At 42.9% G+C, this 19,101-nt stretch overlaps 2 protein-coding genes across 2 annotated transcripts in view; one reads left to right on the top strand and one right to left on the bottom strand.

Moving 5' to 3' along the window:
• Positions 1-5,100, bottom strand: part of LOC106806394 (beta-TrCP-like) — a 15,531-nt gene extending 10,431 nt beyond the window's left edge. Inside the window, exons 1-5 of the mRNA XM_014808319.1 lie at positions 4,951-5,100; positions 4,133-4,427; positions 3,149-3,335; positions 2,727-2,820; positions 1,100-1,237 (exon numbers count right to left, since the gene is read on the bottom strand). Of these exons, the coding sequence (XP_014663805.1) occupies positions 1,100-1,237; positions 2,727-2,820; positions 3,149-3,335; positions 4,133-4,427; positions 4,951-4,995 (759 nt within the window). The 5' untranslated portion in view covers positions 4,996-5,100. The remainder of the gene's footprint in view (positions 1-1,099; positions 1,238-2,726; positions 2,821-3,148; positions 3,336-4,132; positions 4,428-4,950) is intronic.
• Positions 5,101-9,908: 4,808 nt separating this feature from the next.
• Positions 9,909-17,884, top strand: LOC106806410 (the record flags this gene model as incomplete). Its single annotated transcript, XM_014808336.1, is given in 9 exon segments — positions 9,909-9,992; positions 10,977-11,140; positions 13,106-13,154; positions 13,285-13,393; positions 13,718-13,826; positions 14,143-14,206; positions 15,392-15,561; positions 16,131-16,282; positions 17,577-17,884. Coding segments are annotated over 9 exon segments (1,013 nt in total), but the record flags the coding sequence as incomplete, so codon positions are not given.
• Positions 17,885-19,101: the final 1,217 nt, after the last annotated feature.

Here is a 19,101-nt window from a genome sequence, read left to right as displayed (position 1 = left end):
CTCCTCCTCCACCTTCTCCCCCTCCTCCTCCTCCACCACCTTCTCCCCACCTTCTCCCCCTCCTCCTCCACCACCTTCTTCCCTCCTCCTCGACCTCCTCCCTGTACCACCTGTCCCTTTTCTACCTCCTCCTCTTCTCCCTCCTCCTCCACCTCTACCTTCTCCTTCGCCTTCTAACTCCTCCTACTCCTCCTCCACCACCTCCCCACGTTTCTCCCTCCTCCTCCACCTCTACCTTCTCCTTCGCCTTCTAACTCCTCCTACTCCTCCTCCACCACCTCCCCACGTTTCTCCCTCCTCCTCCACCTCTACCTTCTCCTTCGCCTTCTAACTCCTCCTACTCCTCCTCCACCACCTCCCCACGTCTCCCCCTCCTCCTCCACCTCTACCTTCTCCTTCGCCTTCTAACTCCTCCTACTCCTCCTCCACCACCTCCCCACGTCTCCCCCTCCTCCTCCACCTCTTCTCCTCCTCCTTCACCTCCTCTCCTCCTCCTCCACCTTCTCCCCCTCCTCCTCTTTCGCCACCTTCTCCCCACGTTTTCCCCTCCTCCTCCTCCTCCACCTCCTCTCCTCCTCTCCTCCTCCTCCACCTTCTCCCCTTCCTTCTCCTCCACCACTTTCTCCCCCTCCACCACCTTCTCTCCACGTTCTCCCATTTTCCTCCTCCACCTCCTCCTCTTCCTCCTCTCCTCCTCCTCCTCAACCTTCTCCCCTTCCTCCTCCTCCACCACCTTCTCCCCACCTTCTTCCCCTCCTCCTCCACCACCTTCTTCCCTCCTCCTCGACCACCTCCCTGTATCACTCGACACTGCTCAACAATAAATAATAAACAACAATTGAGTAAATGTCCGGGGGGAAAATTTCCGGGGGGTAATTGTCCGGGGGGTAATTGTCCGGGGGGTAAATGTCCGGGGGTAATTGTCCAGGGGGCTATTGTCCGGGGCGTGATTGTCCGAGGGGGTAATTGTCCGGGAGGGTAAATGGCATTGAGGGTAATTGTCCGTGGGGTAATTGTCCGGGGGGCTATTGTCCGAGGGGGTAATAATCCGGGGGGTAATTGTCCGGGGGTATTTGTCCCTAGAACCCTACGCACGCACCTTGATCGTATTGTCTCTCAGTCCGCTGACGATCTTTGTATCATCATACTGCAGACAATACACGCCCTTACTGTTCTCACTGCGACAGTGGATTCTCTGTAGGTTGTGTCTGCCACACTTCCAGTTGTTGTCGATCGCCTGCAAGAAACATGTGTAAACACGATTACATTCACATGACTAAACTACACGCACCAGTTCGTGTGATGCTACCGTTAGTCATCGGTAGAATAACTGTACATACACACAGAGAGGGGGGAGAGAGGGAGGGAGGGAGGGAGGGAGAGAGGGAGGGAGGGAGGGAGAGAGAGAGAGAGAGAGAGAGAGAGAGAGAGAGGGAGGGGAGGGGAGGGGGGGAGGGAGGGAGGGAGGAGAGAGAAGAAGAGAGAGAGAGAGAGAGAGAGAGAGAGAGAGAGAGAGAGAGACAGACAGACAGACATGGAGAGAAGGAGAGATAGATGGGAGGGACAGAGAGAGCGAGAGAGAAAGTGAGTGAGAGAGACGGAGAGAGAGAGAGAGGGGCAGGGACAGAGACAGCGAGAGAGAATGATAGAGAGAGAGAGAGAGAGAGAGAGAGAGAGAGAGAGAGAGAGAGAGCGAGAGAGAGAGAGAGGGGGGGGCAGGGCCGCAGGGATGGTGGTGAGTGGAAGGGCGGCAGGTAAGGAGAAAAAGGAGAAGCGGGAATAGAGTGGAAATGTAGAGACCGAGGAACGCATGGATAGATATAACTTGCCAGTGGGTGCTATAAAATTAGCTATTTAGAAATAGTACAAATTGTATTGGCATATTATAACCAGAAAATAAAAACCAAGCACAAAGGAGTGTTTTTAAATCACACCAGCACGACCCGTTTCACTTGACAAAAGCCTGCCGTACAATTGAAAGCAGGTCAGATGATCTGTGCACGTTTATTCAAGTGTGATATATGTGAAGGTAGGTAGACAGACACGTGTAATATAGGTAGGTGCACAAACATGAATATTACATGCTCACAAGTGAGTCACCGCAAAACTGGAAACCGGCAAACCGTTCTCAGACAAACCTACATATTATAGAGATGAAACTCATGGACTGCATACAGACACTCATGTCGACATGGTCTATATGCTGATTAAGTCGCTGTTAGTGTTACAAATTATATCATACTGTGAAATAATAACTTAAGCCTAATACACTAAAATGTATAAATCTAAAAAAACGTTTTTTTACATTTTAGAGAGTATTTCTAAATGTAATCATAATAATGTATATATTTGTTTGAGTAATTCTTAGTACTAGAATGACATGATATTAAGGAATACTCTAGTATTTCTTAGATAACACATTTGCTAAGAAAGCAGACCGAAACAGAAATGACGATAACGTTCAACAACGTAACCTTACTTAATTAATTACTTAACCTAAATTAATTTAATTAAGTTGATTAATTTACATAACCTTACTTAATTCGAAATGAATAGCCTTGCAAGAACTGCCACATCTAATACAACTTGTTCACCCAGAAAACATAAACATAATGGTGATACTGAATAGAACTAAAGCGTACTAAACAGGAAAGAATTTTCCACATTACATGGTGCTTAGAAGTTAGAGGTTATCCTGACTAAAGTTTTTTATTAGATTTTCCTACCTCAATATCAGAGATTATCTTCGGGTATAATCGTCGGTAAAACGTGTGATCTTTTGGAGTTTCGCCAGGTTTTGGTTTGAACAGGTATTTTGCCCTGAAACAATGCAAACCGTAAATTACAAAATAATGACATCATTAGTAGACCTATAGACATAGAGTTGGGGTTGTTTATATTACCTCATTGTTATCACATCAATCACGCTGCGTTTGAACGCATCAGTACAAGTATTATTTCTAGTGCTTTTCCCACTGGTAGAATTGTAATTTACTGTGTACATTGTATATTCGGTCACCCTCTTTTTTCAATATAAACAGCTAGTAATTCGATGTGGTCTTTCAGTAAACTATATGTCGATAACATACTTCTTTAATGCATATATATATTTATTCAGACTTTAATTTTGTAATTTGATGGAACTTACCATCCTCTCTTTTCGGAAAGACCCCTCCACAGCGTGTCTGTTCGTACTTTCCTCTCTATGAGTTTTTTCCATAAATTTCCCTCTGAGATCACTCTGTACCATTCCTTGGACACCAGTTCTGCTGCACACAGTGACTTTGCATCGAGGTATGATAATATATTCTCCGCTACATGGTCAAGACCACGCTCTGAAATTTTAATAAAACGTATAGTAGTTCCTTCTTACAGTAACTAGGTAATTGTGTATACCCCAAAATCTAACTGCTAACAGGCTCAGAATGTACATGTACAAATGCACTACACTCTATACTGTTACCTGAAATTTATTACCGTTAAATAATTATATTTCAATATCATTTAGGAAATCATTAAATCGCATAAAATTACATGCAAAAACAAACATGCATTATCTTTCATGACACCTGCAATTTTATATTATCTCACAGAAGACTAAAACCCTGGGCATATGTGTGTGTTTTATGTGTAAGAGTGGGTCTGGGACTATGGGTGCATGTTTGTTGAGGCCTAAGATAAAATATTGCTCATTTCCCCTTTACCGACCGACTCGCCAAAACGCCGCTACTCGAGACATTTTATTGGCCTATTTAAACAAAACAAAAATTATTTCGTTTCGCAAAAAAAATAATCAAATTTGTTATGCAAAAACATATTATACACAAAAGTGAATATACAATATACATTATACATACGTGCACATCTTGTCAAAACAAAATAAAAAAGATTTTTTCACCTACCTACCTACTCGGTACCCTGAGAGGCGAGTAGGTAAAGGGAAAACAAACGATTTTTTAAGGGTGGCCTGATACACGCGTAATTTCTGTACACAAATGGCATACTGCTTCCAATAAAATGAGTGGCATGAACTTGGCTAACTTGAGCGATCTCTAACCACACTCCCGCACGATCGAATCGCTTCCAGTCCTAATCAGCCGAAAACAAAATCCATCCCCGATTCAACACTCACTCGGTAGTAGGGATATAAAGTCTCTCTGCAGCAACGGTTTCAAGTAGGAATTGATGATGCCGTGCTGAGTGTGGCACATGTGCGATATGAGATATTCCACGAATTCCACCTGGTCCGATTCGGACCAGTGGTCGAAACAGTCTGCACACGTGTCGCGTTCCGACGTGAACTGCGATCTCGGAACACGAAGTTTCGTCATCGAGTCCGTTGACAGTGTTCTGAATGTTTCCGGAATTATCCGCGTGATCGGGCTGGCCTGCACGGGGCTGCTCACCGGACTCAACTCCGTCGACATCTGAAACAAAAACAGAACGAGCGGTTATCAACTTACGAGCGATTTCGAAGACGGTAATTGTTGTTCGTAAAGCAGAAGAGTACTACGTTTCTGCACTGATTAACTTGCGTAGGTGTTACCGAGTGATTCTGTCAACTGATAAACAACTTTAGTTTAACATAGTTGTGAAAGAAAACGGCACGAACGCCAAATAATTGAAATATGCCAAAGTAGGAACTAGGATTGTGGCAATTTCAGAATTTGTGCAACCAAACTTACTAAAACTAAAAGTAAAAGTAAAAACCATTTCACAATATATGCATATATGTATTGAATGTATATATACGTAGATAGTACTGTTTAGCATTTAGTTACTAAACTTTGTGTTTCTTACTGTGATGTGTTGCTAAGCCAACCTTAGTACTGAATACAGAAATTTTGGTCACTGTACTACAAATACGATCTACAAAAATGGCGGCTTGACATTCTCAATACACAGGCGCAGATGAATGAATAATAAGCTTTCACAATTAAACCTATATACCTCGTTCAATTCATTACTGTCTTCGATTATAGCCGAATCATCCATGTTTGGTCGTATAGCTTTCTTGGGCAATATAACTGTCAATTTTAACTGATATAAACACCTTAAACCTCATAGAACCCTAATCGCTAATGACACGGCATAGAAAACGGGAATGACCTGATGACGCCACAGCGAAATCGAAAGGGGTTTAGGAAATCAAAATGTGCTTTGAATGTACGTAAATTGATGACAACGACATTACAAAAACAACATAGTGTCGTTTATACGTGCGTATTATTTATATTTTCCATAATAATACCTGTATAATAATACCGATTTCATAAAATCGTCGGCGAAAGAAACGCGGAACGACAGATATGGGTATCCCGGCCGGTTCTCAATATACGTCTAATAGAGGGCGCCGCAAACTGTCGATAAGCTGTCCTGGAAGAAGCGCTGTAACCTTTGCATCTAAATTCCGTTTAATGTTTCATCTCCGCTTCTGTCAGCTATACACGAGCGTTCGAAGCTTCATTAGACGTAATTCCCCCGGACATCAGTTCTAACGTGTTCATTAATCAGTCATGGCGTCCAGCCAGCTGTCTAAAATGGAGACCAAGCGCGGGTTCACCTCCTGTTCATAACAACATGCAAACAAAAACGTTCGACTCATTACCGTCTCTCCGTAGCTCGCTCTCTTCTTTGGGAGTACCTTTTGCTTCTAATATGGCAGCCGGTTAGTCTAATCCCACCCGGACATAAGACCGCCGGACTCTGCTTCCCGCACACTCTCGCTTGTGGTAGTTTTGGACACCCCCATCCTAGTCGAAGATCCGCATTGTTCTGCCCGGCACTGGATGTTTTCTTCGGCGCGGGTTGTGCCTGAGAAAAAAGCGGGTCTGTTGTGTCAGCAGTTAAGGTTTAACCGGAATTTTTAGAACTTGCGTGTTCGTGTCAACTGCAGCAAGATCAAGCCCGCACGCTACAAGCAAAATCGCGCTTGCGCCATTGAGCCTCGTATATTATATACAACTGTTGTATATATATAGTTCAATGGCCGCCCGCGGCTCGTGCCGCTCAACCCCTCCCGGCGCTCGCCTACCCATTCCCCTCCCCCCCCACCCCCCCCGCCTCCCCTCAACTCCCTCCCGACCCCCCCAACCCACCCCCCTCCCCCCGCCCCCCGCCCCCCCCCCCGCCGCCCCCCCGCGCTCGTCCCCCCCATCCGCTTCACTCCGCCCTGCCCTACCGCCTGCCTGCCCTATCCACGGGTCCGCGTTCGAGCGTCTCCGAGCCGCCCCGCTACCCGCCCGCCGGCATCTCCACATCCTCCTCCCGGCCTCAGATCCCCCGCCCGCCCCCCCGCGGCCCCCCCCCCCCGCCCCCCGCCGAATCCCTCTCCCACCCCCCCCCCCCCCCCCCCGCCCCCTGCGCCCCCGCACCGTCCCCCTTCTTCCCCACGGTCCCCCCTCCCCCTACCCCCCCGCCCCCCCCCAGCCCCCGCCCCCCACACCGTGTGCTCGCTCTGTGCGGGCTTGATCGCTGGCCCAGTGATGTTCGCCTGTCGCGTTACTTTAGCCCTGTAGCCGCTCACAGTACAGCATCATGGTCATTCGAGCGAATACACGTCCTCAAATACATTAGTACACCTTACGGTCTAACGATAATTATAATAATTTATTATCGCCATTTGGGCATTAACAATCCTCATGTCATGGTAACTCCGTAACGCTGTGCTCGATAGTCGTCTATGTTCCCGAGGGTACTTGCCCGGAACTGTACTCCTGTGTAACTATCTCATATGGTTAGGGTTAGGCGAGTACGGCTGATAGGGCATCTCCCTAGACTTTCGGTTATTGAGTAGGCGAGGTACGGTCGGCATATTTAGATTAGTGTCCAGGGTATCGTTCCTGGCAGTACTCCTGGGTGACATAGACACTCGCCAGCTAGGGCCTGCATACCTCCCAACTCTCATTGGTTGATACAAATCACGTGCCTGAAACTCCTGTTTTAATAATTCCTTTTATGGTGCATTGTGACCCTAACCCTAACCCTAACCCTAACCCTAATCCTAACCCTAACCCTAATCCTAACCCTAACACTACTTAGAATTTAATTTTTAAAATTAACTATATTTGTATCAACCAATGAGAGTTGGGAGGTATGCAGGCCCTAGCTGCGAGTGACATAGACCGTCTCAGCGTAAGCTGTACGTGTGCTCCATATGCCAGTGACACTGGCATGGAGCACACAGCTCCAGATGATCTTATGGTACTATTATGATCTTATGATACTATTATGGTGTTATGGTATTATGATTTTTATAAGAAATCATATTATAATCACACAGTTATCCACATCTACAGTAGGATATAGTACAGTGTCACACGTACTGTACTATCCTACTGTAGATGTGGATAACTGTGATTATAATATTATGATTTCTGGATGTCAGGCATGTAGATATCTCAAAAATATATCAAATGTAAGATGAATGGTTGAATATATCAATAGAAGAAACAGTTTTAGGGAAATATTAATAGTTGAACCTTTAATATTGGATTGACAGCTAGGGTGCATTTGTGCAATCCAGAGAAAACAAAACATTGTCATTGGTATGCATGAATGAATGAAAGAATGTAATACAACCAGGGCTCGAATTAAGCGACGAGAAGGGCAAGGCAATTTTCTTAGGGCATGTGAGAAATCGCCTTAAATTTTCTTTAAAATGGAAGGGCAGAGGCAATTTTAAAAGGCTCCAAGGCAACTCTCAAAATTTGAGAAGGGCACCAAGGCACTTTTGTAAAATAAAGGAAAACTCATAACAAATTAGTACATCAACATCGTCTTGCTTTTAATGTACAAAACAATATGCCCCCATGTAAGCTTACACCGTAACACCGACCCCTGTACCCCCCTCTGCTAATTGAAGTACAGTAACAAGAAATTTTATATGCCCGCTATCAGGAGCGTATAATTATCCGATGCTGTCATTATTCCCTCCTGCGACTATCGGTTTCAAGCTCATCATTGCAACAACAGCACGCACGCACACACGCGCACGTGTTATGTTGACTCGAATAAAAACGAAACCAGGGCAGTAGATTAAAGGGCACCGACGGCAATTACACAAAAGGGCAAGGCAGGTGACTGCCGTAGGTCGGGTTGGATTTTCAGGGGCAGTACGGCGATTGATAGGGGCACCGACGGCAATTGCCGTCGGTGCCGTCGGTTAATTCGAGCCCTGAATACAACTGTCAGAGAGTTCATGTAGATTTTTAGAGCAATGAAAGATGAAGTGGCCCGGGCGAAACTTGCAACCTATAGTATGCTGTGGTACCTGCTGATTACGTTGGTTTCTGGTAATTTTTTACACAGGAATTGGACAAGGAATACGTTTAACAGAAAGAAAGATTTAGAAAAAAGGATAGAACAGAATAGAACAGAAATTATATCAAATTACACAGCAGTTGGTACCACTGTGATGGCTCAATGGTTGAGTGCTCGCCTCGTATGTGGAAGGTCGGGGGTTCAACTCCCGGCCGGGTCATACCAAAGATTTGAAAAATGGTACACACAGCTTCTCTGCTTAGGCCAAACAAAAAAATAGGTGTGTTTCCTATTGCATCGAAAACAAAAGTAGGGTAGGTAGGTAGGGAATTTTTTTTTTTGTTAATTATTTTTTTTATTCTTCGGTTCCTAATATCCCTCTGATGCATGCTATAAAGTGGTGTATAGGTAGGGATAAGTTAGTAAGCAAGTACAGAACGTGTTTGTAGTAAAAAATCTCAAGTTTTGTCTGTCAAATTTAAAATAAAAAAAAAAAAAGTATAAATTTTTTTTTTTGAAAAAAAAGTTTAGGGTCGGCCCTAATAATCTAGGGACGGTCGGTCGACCGGAAACACACCTATTTTTTGTTTGGCCTTAGCATTCAGCAAATAGAGATAGAGTGTGGCAAGTTAACTCGCAGTGCTACCAGTGGACTAACCCCCTACTGTAGCATTTACTGTGAAACCAGCTGCGGGGCCTCAGGGTTACTGACACGGAGATAGGCACCGCCCTATGCGCCATGTAACCATGCGCTATGCGTATGAAGGCGCGGGAAGGATTTAATTAAAAAATTTACACAGCAGTTGCCATATCAGCAGCAAATGTATTAAATTTCAGAGTAGCATTATGTAGATACTTTAAAATATAAAGGGTGGAAATAAACTGCAAAGTCATCTACCCTTGCCACATCCTGTGAGCACACACACAAAGGCGTATATAACAGTTATAACCTAGGTTTGCTGCCATATCACAGCAAGCTTCTCACCATCGTTTGTTAAATGCATGTTACATTGTTAATTAGTTGTCCAGCTCCAGATTTAAATTTTTTATTATTTAATTATCAACAGCTGGTGGAATAGATTGACAGCATTGAGCCTTAAGTGATTATTAATTTGCTTGATGTGTGGTATGGTTGCTCACCACTTGATTTACTAATGATCTCATTAATATCATTAAACCCAATTATACATTAATTAGTTCCAAAGACGAAGTAAATTGTCCATCCAAGGGCCCTTCAAAATTTTTATTTTATTTTATTTTTTTTAAATTAAAAATGACCATAATAATTTAGAGATATCTAAACCTATATATCCAGATTAAATATGCACTTAGGAACTTATTTTTGTAAAAATCTCATTTTTGTCCAGGTAGGCCATTTTCAGAATTGACATGTGTGCGTGCTCATTACTCAAAACAATGACTTGCGACTTAGTCCGTATTATGCTGGAGCGGGTCACATATTGCAAATATAGCTGGAATCCAACCTGTATAAAAGGGTCATTCTGAAAAAATGGAAAAATTCCAAAAAATGGCTTTTACAGACAGTTGATCATTCTACAAAAGTGTTTGCTAACACTGATTTGACTGCATTTCAGTATATTTTTGCATATCAATCGTTTATAATTATATGTTTCTATATTTTTCAGTGTTTGAGCCAGGTACTATCCATGCCCAACTGAGATTGGAGAAATTTCTAATGGACAAGGTCTGGCTGTCAGCAATAGCTACGGGTATGCAGTGCTAGTCATAGATCCACGTTAGCTGTAAGGCTATATAACATTTGTGTAATTTTGCACTTCACGTTATACAGTGACTGTGTTGAGGAAACAGAAAGAGGAATATCGATTGTAATAATGACCTAAAGACGAATGATAGACAAAGAAGATGATACTTGTAATCACAAGTATAGTATATAATTCTGAAGGGTAGAGATGAGAGGACGAAAATCTAATTATTGTTGATGAAAGCTAGTCCTTGCTAATGCAACCACTGTAATGATGTAACGTTATGACGTACACGAGAGTGTACGAGATTCTACGAGAGACTCGCTCTCTCTGCTACGTGTGCTTGGAAGCGTGAGCTGTGTTTGAGGATGGCTCCTCAGAACAATAAATATTATACCAACTGCCAACTAACAACATGAGTTGATCCATAATATTACAACTAGTCACTGATCATGATGTGAAAAAAGCCAAAATGCACGTACACACACAGGGAAGCATCACCTTGCCCTGATATTATGTGTTCTAAATTGTTCACTGTCACTGATAATAATCTTTATTATTTACGTGAGATATACTTTAGAATGCCTGGAAATTCGACTTAAATTGACTACGTCACGAATTTTCTATGGTGTATATTTGTAAAAAAAAATTGTTGCAATTTTTTTACATAAAAAGTAAGTATCAATGGCAGTAAATATATCCTCAAATTCTTACCTGATAAAATTGTTTTTCGACTAGTTAAAAATTCAAAAAATCTGGGCAATTTGATATTCTGATCACGACATTAAATGCTTGCTATGGGCTATGTATCAGTCACGAGTGTTTGTTCACATTGAACGGAATAGCAAAATGGGAAGCATAGGCTTAATGCAGAAATTTAATCATAAAAAGTGACCAGAATCACTTCCATTTTGTGAAAAAGGGGATAATTTTTCTACTTTTACTATTTACAATGACGTTATCACTTCAAGTTGATTTTGTCTTGCGTAGGAATGCTGTCGTTCAGTATGATGATGGTTCTACCAGACAGCCACCCATCAACTCGCCAGATGCTGCAGGAACATCTCAACGGTCTGAAGAACAACAACAAGGGTGTGTTGGCATGCACTCTTGGTGGAACTCTTCAGGGTATTGGCATTGCCCTCTGTGGAGCTGTAAGTTGAACCAAGTGGTACCGCTTGCTTTACGGCGTCAAGCGAACGTGGCGGTGTGTGTTTATTAAGTGGAAACTTAATTCTGTGTGTTATCATTAACTGAAAAATTTTATGAATCATATTATGGTGGTATATCATATGCACATCACAATAAAGCCATCTTTACTATTATTGTGAAATGAAATTTCCATCATTATATGAGCACATAATGTCTATGAAAAAAACTATCATAGTGTTAAAGATTTCATTGCATTGATGTCCTATGAAATTTCACTATTTTATAAATAATTCCAGTGTGTGAAATTGTATGCAGATCGATTGTTTGAATCTTCTGCCGAATTCTGTATAAAATAATTAATTGAATTATAGTTAAATTGCCATCCTTTCACTTTCCTTCATCTTGTATGTCAAGTACAGCTGTTTCACTAGTAGAAAGTGTGGATGAGCATTTCGTGGCAGGGTTGCTTATTAGCTACAGGTGAGACAGAGCACACCTGTCATTCTGATGATCCATTAATTACTCAACAGGGCCACATGTACATCTATTATTTTCCACTTAGATGATATGATGCAGCAGCTGTAGTCATTTTCAATCTGCCTAACGCTGGCTGAATATGGATACATCGCAGATCACGAGCCTGTCGTTTATCAGACAGTATCCACTAAGTGCAAATGGTGGACTTTGTCTCAGAATATGTTGCTATGTCAGTTAACCTTGATTACACACGTGGGCACGCACACACGTGCACCCACATGCACACGCACATGCGCACACTCAGATGCACACTCAGATGCACGCGCACGCACGCACGCACGCACACACACAGAGCGTATAAAGAACGAGAGCGTGCAACGGTGAAATGCTGAAACCATGTTGCAGTATTAGTCGAATTAAGAAACTTCCCCGTTTTATTTTGACGATTCTTTGCAGTATTGATCAGCTGTCCTACCTTGTTTATAAAAAACAAACCTCATGTCCCTACGATGCCCCTACGCTGAGATAATGAGCGGTGAAAATCTGGTATTTTCGCCGAAAACTGACTCGAGATCACTGTTTACTGCGACTGTCTCTCGCTTTGAGATAACTTCGGGAAACCTCGCGTGTTTCCGTCAATGATTGACAAATGAAATGAGTGACGACTGTTATTGATTGCCATAGTGATGACCCCCACCTGTGCCCACCTCACGCTGGATGTGTAGTAATCTCTGTAGTACTGACGTAATGAGTCAGCGCTACCATGGCGCTACACAGCGGCGACCGGAAGCAACACACTGGCCACAAAGCGAGAGAGGGTCGCAGTAAACAGTGATCTTGAGTCGGTTTTCGGCGAAAATACAAGATTTTCTCCGCTCATTATCTCAGCGTAGGAGCATCGTAGGGACAAGCGGTTTGTTTTATATTAGTAAGATAGGACAGCTGATCAATAATACCGCAAGGAATCGTCAAAATAAAACGGGCAAAGTTTCTTAATTCGACTAATACTGCAACATGGTTTCAGCATTTCACCGTTGTACGCTCTCTTTCTTTATATGCTCTTGATATAATACCTCAAGGTCATATTTACCTTTATATTTTAGCTATGTTATTTGGAATTTGTGGTGCGTATTTTTTGCGTAGCTTAGTAGTAATACGAGATCAATACAGTATCACTCTATTTCTAAGCGTGTGGTGCATACTGTGCGCATATAAACTTGAATAATGTTCCTTGTGGCATGACTATCATGTAAGAGCAAAATGATATCGAATGTAAACTAGCCGATCAAGCACCAGCAAGGGTTTAGCACATCTGACCATGCCAAGTGTGTCCCTCAATCCCTCCATTTATACTTCCGTCTATAGAATAAAATGCATAGTCGGTGCTGTACTTTTGCGCGTGAAAAGCCACTAACTTTTAAGATCAAAACTCGACTAAATGGTTTTGAAAGCCGCTTCGTGCAATAGAATATTCGTACGATTCTTTGCAGACACCTGAGCTGGCAGTTGTTCAGCTAGGAGCAGGAGTAGAGAATGCAGGTAAGCAACATTGCAACGTTTTCCTCGCACACTACGACAGCGACAGAATTCTCTTCTACCTGTCTCCGAATCGTCAGCCTCGCGCGGTATGTGCGTGCCGTCGTATTGACGTTCGCGTTTTATCTTGCAGGATACACGGTGCTAGGAGGCATGATCGGTGCTCTCACTTATGGTTTGCTCGAACCTCTCTTCGCCGCTTTTACCTCACCAAAGTCACCGATGTCCCCGGAGAAATACACGTACGTGACCCCCCCCCCCCCCCCCCGGTCGTCGCTATCTAAATCACGCGCCCCCCGCGTAGCAGTTCGTTTGTTGACTTTTGTTGCGCAAGAGTGCAGAGGTACTTTGCAGTGGCGAAGTGTCCACGGGCTAATTTGAGATTTCCAATTTCGGAGAAGCGAAAACTATATTTCGTAATATAACTTAATATGTGACGATATTTTCCAATAATAAATGGTTACTCCATTATTTTTAAATGTTTTAATTCAACGTTGTCATTTTTATGTTCGTTTGAATTATCGCATGGTCCCAGGGTATTACCATGGTCTAAAATTTACCTGCAGGTTGCAGGCAATGTTTTCAACTCCCTATTTCTTCCTCGGTCCACCGTTGGCACTGCTTACTGCAGGAGTAGTCATGGCCCTCGAATACTCTTTTCCTTGGGAAGATGACGTAAGTAAAATTGTAATCTTTGTTGGTTTTAGACCCGCAAGAATATGCTTTTTCACTATACGATAAATCTCTTGGCATTTAAAATCTGCTACCTACCTGGGCTCTCTGCCATTAACACTCGACTTCAAATTTTTGTCAATCATGTAATTTTTTCTAACTAATGGCATTGTTATGCCTAGTAAGTGTTGAATACGGATGCTGACCTCGCAGATTTAAATGTTAGCGCTTCAAGCATATATTTATGTGGTCATCGGCCCATCTATACGTTATTATATAATACGACAATAGCGGATGTAATTTGGTATCATATTTACAGGTGTTTGTCTCCGATGCAAGTGTAGGTTTATTCTCACGAGTCTCCTGGGCACCTTACTCAACAGGTAAAGTGAATTCTAAAAGTTCACAACCTAGTATTGAAATCTAATTAGATTTATTATTGCTGGTAGAGTGACAATATTGTAGGGCAGCGATGTACGTATTTAGAATTTGAGCAGTTAATTACATTCCTGCGGTGCATGCGTTCACTGCTACTTATTTATGTTTAGATACTGAATTGGAAATTAATAACCTATATAGTTCTCCGTACAACCTTTTATGCAGTTTTCAAGCATATTACTACCTGGCTGTATATATATAGAATTTGGACAGTTAATTACATTCCTGCGGTGCATGTGTTCACTGCTGCCTATTCAGGTTTAGATACTGAATTGGGAATTAATTCCTATATATATAGTTCTCATCATAACCCTTTATGCAGGTTTCAAGTATATTACTACGTGACTGTATATATTTAGAATTTTGACAGTTAATTACATTTCTGTGTTGCATGTGTATAATGCCAACTATTCATGTTTAGATACCGAATTGGAAATTGTTTCCTATATTATAGTTCCCATCACAACCCTTTACGCAGTTTTCAAGCATATTACTACCTGACTTTAATATATGGTGCCATATGACCTGAGGACTAATATTTACTGAATTGTCATTTCGCCCTCCATCACTTTCTATTTATTTAGTTTTATTTGGTTATTATCTATTAACTTGCTTAACTAATGTGTTACCTCCAGAATGTAATTAATATGTGTAAATAAATTAAATTGAATTGAGTTGAATTGAATTGACGAGTGAACACCCTGAGTTAACACAGATATGTGATGAGAGATGGATATATAGAGATGAGAGATGCAGATAGAGCAGGGGTAGAAATTAACTTTTGAACAAGGCCCTTAAAAAGAAGGAGTCCGAGGCAAAATGAGGGAGTCTGCAGTCTGAAGTTAAAAATTAAAGATATTAACAATAACGCATGCGCTTATTTTGAAGATTCATGCAGTTGCATGTCTGCAAAATTTTCTTTGGACATTTGCTGAAAAAATACGGTAATTCGGCGAGGCCGTGCTCTGGAACGAACTAGTTAGTATGGCAGAATTTTCAGAGAGTCACACGGACTCCTGCATATATAAAATCAGGGAGTCTGGCAGCGAACTCCCGTTAATTTCGCACCTTGTAGAGGATGATAACTGTAGTGTCACCATCACACTGACGACATCTTGGCATGGCTTCAGGCATCATCATCGGACTGCTGCAAATCCCGATCGTGCAGATGATGACGAAGCATATCGGCGCGAGCACGAGTTACTGCACAGTCACCTCTCAGCTTCTCTGCTGCAAGCCGCTTCAGAAGCTCTCGCCTTACCTGACGAAGACTCGCTCCGGCATGGTCAACTGGTGGCAGGTGAGAGAACGGGAAGGAGGACCTGCGTGCACCTGCGGAATTTGTACCCTCGACGCGAAAAGGACGAAGCATCCTAAATCGTATCCCCTAATCCAGGGGTTTTTAACCTGTGGTCCACGGTACCTCTTTGGGGTTCGTGGATGGGCATCAGGGGGTCAGTGAACCCCATTGTATGCAAAATATTGTGTTTATGTGCTCATGTGCATTTTTCTGGAGAATTTAGTGTAGCTTTCAGTGGAGAGTCCGTAGCTTTCAGCAGATTCTCAAAGCGGTCCATGACTCAAAAATGGTTAAGAACCACTGCGGCCCCTAATTGATATCCCCTAATCGGTTATATTTGATGCGAATCTACCTGCACGTGCTCGTTTTCCCTGAGCTTCTTTTGGAACGCAATCTTTGTGTTTTGTGTGCTGCCGGGATGCGTCCCCCTGGGTCGACGTTCGTAATTTTTTTCTGAGCATGACATCAAGCAGTTATTTAACGCGATCCTCGCCGAACTTTGGAAGTCGGCGCCGCGCGACCGTCGCCGCCACCGCTGATTCACACTCGCTTTCCTCGTTGCTTTGCAGGTGGTGTTCATGGGAGGAGCAGCCCTGGGAGGCTACCTCTCCGCTCGTGCATCCCAGTCTCTCGGCGACGCGATGGGAGTGACTAAGTCGCACGCCATCATCGGCGGTGCCGTGATGATATTCGGAACCCGGCTCGCCCACGGCTGTACGAGGTGAGTGCGTGCGTGCGTGCGTGCGTGCGTGCGTGCGTGCGTGCGTGCGTGTGTGTGTATGTATATGCTTGCGCGCATGCGTGCGTGCGTGCCTGCGTTCGTGCGTGCGCGTGTGCGTGCGTGGTAACAGGTTGTACTTGCAACCGACACCGAGGTGTGAAAAACTCTCAGATAAAAAATCGAGGTACGGCCTGACTTGCAAAGCGTTATTATCTCGTTGACATTGCTTCTGTTTATTCAAGGCTTCAAGGTTTAGTTTTTCACCAATAGGTAGGCTACAATTCTTGCCCAGCCCACCACGGTGCCAGATATAAAAAAAATTTGGGCGGGTTAAAGTTGGGTGTGACCTACTCAAATGGCACGTGGGTGACGAACACAATTCACAGTACCTTGCTGTATTTGAAAAGCATAAATATTCAGTCATTGCTCACTTGCCGTTACCTATGAACTATCGTGCTTCACCTCGTGAATGAATGAACGAGTGTTACGTCATTCACGTATTCCACTGCGTTGTTACCTCCGCCAGGGGCTTGGCAGAGGTTATGTTTTCACCGGCGTGTGTTTGAGTGTTGGTTTGTGTGTTTGTGAACATGCACGTTTCAGTTCACTTCCGCTAGGTGCGCTGGCTGTAGACTTACAAACACGCAACCACAGGCTAAGGGGCAACCACAGTCCTCCCCCACCTGCACGCTTGCACTCAGCGAATATCTATCTATCAATAGTGGTGGTGATCCGGATGCAATTAATTAATTAATTAATTAATTAATTTTCCCACTTAATTAATTAATTAATAAATAAAAATTTTCACAGTGAGAGAATTCAGCTGCCTTGGCGGAGGTCTGTGCTCTCCGAGTGCTCTAGTTTGAGATGGTGTTTAATTTATGCTTCTTCATCTTCTTTGTCGTAGTCTCTCGCAGATGGTCCACGCTGAGATGTCAGCTAGGGGCTGACCTCCCTGTTGATGACTCTAGGGATAATTAAATTTACGCTTGATTTGCTACAATTTTATTTCGGTCTTGTAAACTTTGTAATCGTCGAGACCACTCACTACTCTTGTCGAAAATTTCTCCAGACTTCATGATGGTCTGCTAATTTCTCTATCATTCAGGTCCTGCACACAGTGATGCGTGACAATATAATGTAACGGGGCCAACAAAATGTAATATTGTGTGGAGGACGCATCGGTTTACGAAACACCCTATGAACTATAGTGGAATGAATGCCCGATTTAGTTGTTGATAAAATCTTGAGCGCAGAGATCTCTTTTTAACCGCAATTCGTTTACATTTTGCAGTGGGCATGGTATGTCAACGATTGGGCTGCTGTCCACACTACCAATGGTCACCACAGTGTCAACGTTCGGAGCAGGAACCTTGGTTATGTACCTCCGCACTAAATTCCATTGATTATACGATTGATTGGAATTGATGGAATCGGGACCAGACGAAGGCTTCAGCTGTTTGAAGTACTGCAGAGCCGCAGCGTTACATGTTAGCATTTCACAGGTGAGCTGCTGTGATTTCTAGTACCGTATATGATCGTGTAATAACCGCAGGCGCCTATAAGCCGCTCCTCAATTTGAATCGGGTAACCAAGTATTGCGCCTAGTTCATTTCCCCTCACGGTATGGCGCACTTATAAACCGCAGAGCAAATACAGGGTTGAAATCTTGCGGTTATTGCGCGATCATATACGGTATTTGTAGCTCATTCGTTGATTGAACTGAAGTGATTATTTGATACTATCGCCTGATGTATGGCAATCGTGACAACAATTGAGGAAGAGTGAGTGTATCTGCTGGAGAAAATGAAGATGAAGGAAATATACAGTATAATATCATTAAATCTCAACAACTGTTAGAGACACAGTAAAACCAAAAAAGTATATAAGGACGTTGGGAAAAAGAGGAAGAGCAGAGAACTCTGTTGAACAAATAATATTCCAGTAATTGAGGGATCATTTAGGGATAGAAATCGTAGTGGGTTGTAAGATTATTTTGATACTAATCATTAGTACGGCTGGCCATATTGCTTGTATTGTACCCTACCTAGTGTGTTTAATAAAATTACTATTAAAACAAATAATAGCAGTTTACTAAAACCATAAAAAATATCTGCAGGGAGTTGTATTTTGACCTTGTGGCACAATCACAGTATAGGTGTATTAGAAAGCATCAAACTCTTTTTTAATGCATAAACAAATGTATAGTTAGGCAGTTAAATGATGTAATATCTTGAGTTTGGAATTTGTTTCATGTACGTGTACTCTATTCTCAAAAACGCCTTTGTCAGATTATTTCTCATTCCTGATTGACAGTGTGATCCGGATCCTTCGTATATAGCTTATAAAACACGTTTACATAAGTGAAATTATGTACCGTATTTCACGGCATATATATGAGCAACAAGACTTTTTATTGGACACACCCCAAATTAAAAACAAGCATGACTGTGTAATAGGGCTGTAACGAATACACTAGGTCACGAATACGATACGTATCACGATATATGCATGCGAATACGAATATTTCACGAATACGAATACGCACGTTGAAGCTGTAAAAACTACCAAGGAATAAAAGATATATATATACATATGAATGAACAAAAATGCTTTATGTTAACGAGTAGAATGTCACACAATCATGCCCTGGCTCCTAGGGTGTTTTAGCAGACGTATTTTAGCAGACGTATTTTAGCAGACTGACATGAAAGTGCGTATGTGTGCGTGCGTGTAAGCGCGCGCGCGCGCGTGCGTGCGTGCGTGCGTGCGTGCGTGCGTGCGTGCGTGCGTGTGTGTGTGTGTGTGTGTGCGTATGT

This window comes from Priapulus caudatus, unplaced genomic scaffold, assembly GCF_000485595.1.
Source record: "Priapulus caudatus unplaced genomic scaffold, Priapulus_caudatus-5.0.1 Scaffold158, whole genome shotgun sequence".
NCBI classification, from domain to species: domain Eukaryota; kingdom Metazoa; phylum Priapulida; class Priapulimorpha; order Priapulimorphida; family Priapulidae; genus Priapulus; species Priapulus caudatus.
This window is presented reverse-complemented; position numbering and strand designations above follow the sequence as displayed.